Below are 6,047 nucleotides of genomic sequence, written 5' to 3'. Positions count from 1 at the left end.
AAGTCAAAGTCATAAGTTATAGTCATAAAACAATAGTGGGTAAGCTGCAGCACCATTGTCAAAACAAGGGAGATAGATAGTCTATAATCAATCAAGGATCAAACCACGGACAATTACACTAATAGTAGAGCAGCAATAATTAGCCATATTTTATGGATGTATTTAAATGCCATTTATGTTTAGCTTTAATAATGGAAATGTATAATGATGGAGATGAGTCCTATGGGGAAATTGTGTTGTTGCAGCAAAATAGTAAATGAGAACGCATAAATGGTTGAGATTAACATTAACACATTAACATCAGTCATTCAAGAATGACTGATGAGTCTCGCGTTGAGGCTACTGTAGGCTATGTGAATAAACCATGGACTGTATAAACAGTAGGCCTATTGACTGACTTGACAAAGGGGGAATCTCTGGCTCCCTCTATTGTCGCAGGTACGTCGCCTGTCTCTGCTGCACGATGCGGTTTGTTTACACAGACCTCGCTTGTAGTCCCAAATAAGCACGACGTCTGTTATTTCGACGGGTCTTTTCCTTCAGAAAGACTACAATTCCCGCGCGTACACGCTCGCCACAGCACGCGCGCTGTGAGGGCAGACTGCAGCTGGATGCTGAACCAGAGCAAGTTCTTTGCCAAGGCTGCGACAAGCTACCCGGAGTTAGCTAGACTATGACAGGAAGTGACTCCGTCTTCAAATTAAAATCGTGGAATGTCTTGTATTGTCTGTTTTAAATATATTCCTTTTTTTATATCTCTATTCTGTGTTTGTTGTGCTATGGACTCCCCTGAGCAGACACAGACTGGGTGAATTGGGTGGGAAGTGAAAGGGGCTCGATATGCTTTTTTATTTTTAAATTCTCTACCGGAAGCCCCAGTTGTTATTCTGTCTAGCTTGACTGGTCGCAGTTCTCCACTGTGTGCGTGCGCCCACACCCACCCAGCCACCCTGCCCTGCACTGTCGTTAGAGAGGGAGCACACACAGGCAGCGCTGCGGCATACAGAGCAGTGTCTACAGGAGATATCAGAGGCTTTAACAGCCAGGGACAACCACCAGGCAACAGAGCAACATTCCCCTCTCTTTCCTCCTGGGAGCGGGGGGTGATAATAAGGCGTGTGCGCTCTGCGGCTGCTGGCATCCTCCATGCACTGTCAGTGTGGATAGTGGCTTGTTTACTGTGTGCATCATCTGACTGGGGAAGACATCCACCATGAGCAGCACTGGTAAGAGCGTTCAAGATTTGGCATTAGGAAAATCCATAATATTACCTCCAGGGAGAGAGAGAAAGAGAGATTTTTTTTAATTTTATGTTCCTATAATATTCCAGTAGGGAGTTGAGTTTTCATCTTCTGTGGCATCACTATAATAGTATTTCCATGTGTGAAATTTGTAGGCTATAACATGCATCATAGGATTATTATAACATAGTAGTTTCTGTCTCATCTAATGAAGACAGCAGCAGCACTGTGGGCTGGGTGTAGAAACGCCCACCCACCCCCCAGTGGGGTTTTGTAGTCCTTTTCATCATGTGGCACTGCAGCGACTCCCTGTTGTCTACAGACTGGAAGCCGAGGCTGCTGCTGTTTGACGATGCGTTTTCCATACGCCATATGAATCTATATAGAGTTCCCAATCTGTTTTCATATCAAAGAGCCTTTCAAACCCAGTGGTGCACGGTGGTAAAGAAAACAAAAAGGTGGGGACATTAGCTTAATCATGAACCACCAAAATATCAGCTATACGAAGCATTCATTTATAATTTCCCCCTTGAAAGACCCTATTCTCATATGAGTTTGATGCTACTTACAGGTAAACTGAGTCTAGGAGGTGGGTTGGTTGGTTTACTCTCCACTACATTCACGTTAGGCCCCATTTAGTAGGCCCATGATTTTGCCCGTGGCATAGCTACATTCCTGTTGTTACATTTCTGTTGTTTTTGATTGATTCATTGTTTTTCAAGTGAAGATACCAAATATTTCAGCTTAAATGCTAAGGTTTGCTGCTTTTCTCTGTTTCATATCTTTATCCAATGAGTACCTGGGGGGGGGGGGGGTAGCTAACCTTGCAAGGCATCTTGATTCGCGTGAGATCATGTGATCACGATCACATGACAAATCCATCTTCCCGCGTTCCAATCGATTGGTTTGGATCAGAACCACCAGGCGTCCAGAGGCAGCTTAGGGGCGGGCTTTAGGTGTGATGCCAGCGAGAGCTAACCTCGCGTCACCAGGCTCTTCTCGGCGAGAAAGAGCCTGGCTCCCGCCCACAATTGATTTTGTCACCCTACTGGTTCCCGCCTAGAGCCCGCCCTAGACCGGATGGCAGCGTTTCTAGCTCGTCAACTTTCACGTTAACTTGACAATTTGACCCAAGTATCAGAATCCTCTTTCACCGTTTTGACCGGTGTGTCAGGCGGTGGTGGCGGAGATGCCATATTGCATGAACGTTTTGTTTTATGTAACGCTAGCTTTGTTTTGATCAGACTCTAGTTTAGGTAACATCACCGCGTCAAGCTAACGGCAACAAAGACGTTGTTAGGCGCATTGCCATCCGGTGTTAATTCTGGGTCCGGGGTTTACGCCCCCATGACAAAAAGCGGGGTGGAAGGTGCCCAGACTAGCGAGAGCGAGCCGGACCCGTGATAGACATGATAGACAGATGGTTCATCCAATCACCTGCCAGGTATTTCTTTGAAAGTGCCTGCCTGCCCTTTGAAACGGTTTCCAAAGCAACTCATTAACAGATGGTTACGTGAAAACAAACCATATGGCAGTGTCGTCAGGAATCATCAGGATAGGCTTTGGCTGCTGGTCAGCCTAAGAAAACAATTTGAACGACATTTGTCATTAGCATTAAGAGCATTTGGAGACGACATGTAAATAATTAGTTGAGTGGGTAGGGGCTGCACCGCGGTCCCGGTGCAGTCGTCATGAACAGTTGAAGTTATTAGCCACAGAGACCAAAACATGTTTATTATTTCTGCTGTAAAGTTGTGCATTTTAACATGGGGGTGAATGAGGAAAATGACTCCTGTCCGTTTTGCAGCTAGACTCGAGTGGCCATTCGAGGAACTTCCGTCAGTGTTGGCCTTATTTTTCAGAACCGGAGGAGGTCAGTCAGGGCTCGGGTTGGCCTTCAGCGTACGTGAGGCAAATAGTTTTAATGAGGGGACGGATCAATGCGTGTGCTGTTTGAAGTGCTGATGAGAGGCTGCTGCAGCTCGTCGTTAGCACAATGCTGTCAACTGACGTAGAAGAAACAAACAGGGACATCGAGTGTTTGTGTCTGGGTCTCTTTGTCTGCTTTGTCTGCCCTGCTTTTATTATAGTAAGTCCACCTTTCACCTTCCCAAGAATGCCGGCTGGACACGCGGGTGGAAGTGAGCGGAAAATTCATTTTAATATCTCTACCTGTGTGTGATGACAGCTGGCCTCCACATGCGTGCTGTTGGGCCAGGTTGTTCCTGATAAACAATATCAGGTGTGTGCGTGTGCGTGTGCGTGTGTGAGAGAGAGAGAGAGAGAGAGAGAGAGAGAGAGATACTGTCTGGCTAGATAGAATTGAAATGTGAAGACATCTGTGCATCGTCTCCTCTGAAAACATACACAGAATACAGTAGAGCTGTCACGATTCCTCGAGTACCTCGAATAACTCGAATAATTAAATTGATCGAGGCCAAAATGATTCGCCTCGACACGCATCTGAGTAATAGAAGAGAGTGGGTAAAATAGAAATTCCGACGGAACCTTAAGGCAACACGTGAGAGCGCGTTACGTCATTCCGTCACTCTACCTGAAACGTCAACAAACGGGAGCAGCCGAAAATGTGGCTACACTTTCCCAAGATAGACTCAGACAACACTGGTTGCAACATTTGTGATGTGAATTGCAAAGCTGGCCAGGGAAACACCTCAAACTTGAGGAAGCATGGTCAAACACAAGATATATTTACAGTAGCTAAATGCTGAAGACTGTAACGTATTACTAGATAGGCTGAGGGTGAATGAAGCAGGCAGCGCACCGCAGCTAATGTTAGCAGCACCTCCACCGCCTTGAGCTGTAACGTTGAGAGAGGCATCGACTACAACATCAGATAACGTTATTTAATTAGCTAGCGTTAGCTGGATAAGTTGTTTCACTGCAGTTGTAGTTGTTAGATAACGGGGCTTTTCACTGTCTTCACAACGACTGCAAAACAGAGATCGCTAACGTTAACGTTAGCGTTAACGCTAACGTTGCTGCAGTAATTGTCAAGGGTTCAACATAACGTATTTCCTCAGCCTGTATAGTAGCTATCAACATGAAATAAAAAGCATTTGACAGCTTAAACCCGTGGCTTTTTATTTGGAAGGGTTACATTTGCCGTAATCTTTATTAACATGTCTTAAAATGCATTAGAATCTTTTTATTTTTTGGGGTTAAAGATTTTTAAGATTTTTTTTAATGAACATTAGAGCAAATAATACGAAAAGCCAAAGGGTTAAGCTCTCAAATGCTTTTTATTTTTATGTTTCTATGTACTACAGAGCCTGAGATATGAAGGCTTTAGTGAATACCGACCGCTCTCTCTGAGAAGTTTGGACCGTTTTCTGTGAGAAATACAAAGCTCAACCTAACATTAACGTTAGCGGCTAATTTAACAGCGTTTTGTGTGTGTGTGTGTGTGTGTGTGTGTGTGTGTGTGTGTGTGTGTGTGTGTGTGTGTGTGTGTGATCACACTAGCCTGTTGGTGTGTGAGAGAGAAAGAGAGAGTGAGTATGTGTGAGAGAGAAAGAGTGTGTGTGTCATGCAGCTGTAAGGTAAATGAAGGATGTAAACTAGCTAGTAAGCCATTCATTCATATTATTTAACAGTTGCTGTACACTGGAAGAACTCAAACGTCAGGTTGAAAAGATGAATGTGTGCCACTGCCAGTTCTATGCAATTTAAAAATCAAAATGTTGTTTTTTCTAAGAAAGAAACTAATGTAGTTGTTTATTTGAAGAGATTTATCTTATTTTTTGGTGTATATTTACGATAAGCCTTTGAAAACACAAAAAAGGGTTCTTATCCGATTACTCGATTAATCGATGGATTATTCGGTAGAATACTCGATTACTAAAAGAATCGATAGTTGCAGCTCTAGAATACAGTAACATACACAGTCATGGGGAAAGTAACGGCGCGCACACACTGGAAACGGAAGCGGTGCCTCGCGTAAATTCAGCTGGAGCAGGAGGAGCCTGGCCATTCACACCAGAAGCGCTCTGTTTTGCTCGCAACTTGTACTGACTTCCTGTCTGGCTAGCTGCACACATTTGCTCGCGGCTCGCGTAAAAAATAGACCAGACGTGGAAACTATCGCTACAGGCCGCGATCGCCGCCCGCGCCGCGCCGCGCCCGGTGTGAACGCCGGTATAATCTGTTCGCTTCGCCTCACTTCCGTTTCCAGTGTGTTTGCGTCCTAAGTATTAGTTTTCTTGGGTCTGAAACAGAGTGGAACGTCTGCTACTTTGTTGCATTCTGGTATTGGACTTGTGTAGGTTCACACTGCCTAATCATAAGTGAACCAGGAGTTGTAAACAAAAGTCACATGACTGCTAAGCGACTTGTTTATTGGACATTTTGATTCCAGTCCCTATACAGTCCTTTAGCTAAGGATTAGGGATGCATGATGATATCGGCACGTCATTGGTATCGGCTTAAAATGAAATATCGGCATCAGTCCGGAAAAAAATATCCAATATCGTGCATCCCTAACTAACTAAGGATGATGGACTTCTTTGGTGTTCATACCAGTTGAACGCATGAAGAAATAGCTGAATATGTGCAGCAGTCCTAACTTAATTTGGTTAAGCAGGAGGAACCGCTACTAGCTATCAGATGTCAACATCCTTCTCTTTATATTTTGGGATTGTTCCCTGTAGCTGCTTCATGACCTTCTCACTCCTACAAACCACACTGTAGCACATGCTGGTGTCTTCAAATGTCGCTGTTCATCTCTGGCCAAACGACCTCGCCTGCCTGGGTCCAGACCTTTGAATCCGCCCACTCCATCTGGTCTGG

The 6,047-nt window shown here is 44.7% G+C and overlaps 1 protein-coding gene across 1 annotated transcript in view; it reads left to right on the top strand.

Annotated features, from left to right (window-relative positions):
• The first annotated feature begins 1,119 nt into the window (after positions 1 to 1,119).
• Positions 1,120 to 6,047, top strand: part of ablim2 (actin binding LIM protein family, member 2) — a 131,459-nt gene continuing 126,531 nt past the window's right edge. Inside the window, exon 1 of the mRNA XM_083640599.1 lies at positions 1,120 to 1,226. Within this exon, the coding sequence (XP_083496725.1) occupies positions 1,214 to 1,226 (13 nt within the window). The 5' untranslated portion in view covers positions 1,120 to 1,213. The remainder of the gene's footprint in view (positions 1,227 to 6,047) is intronic.

This window comes from Poromitra crassiceps (genome assembly GCF_964638095.1).
Source record: "Poromitra crassiceps genome assembly, chromosome: 7".
In the NCBI taxonomy this organism is placed as follows: domain Eukaryota; kingdom Metazoa; phylum Chordata; class Actinopteri; order Beryciformes; family Melamphaidae; genus Poromitra; species Poromitra crassiceps.
This window is presented reverse-complemented; position numbering and strand designations above follow the sequence as displayed.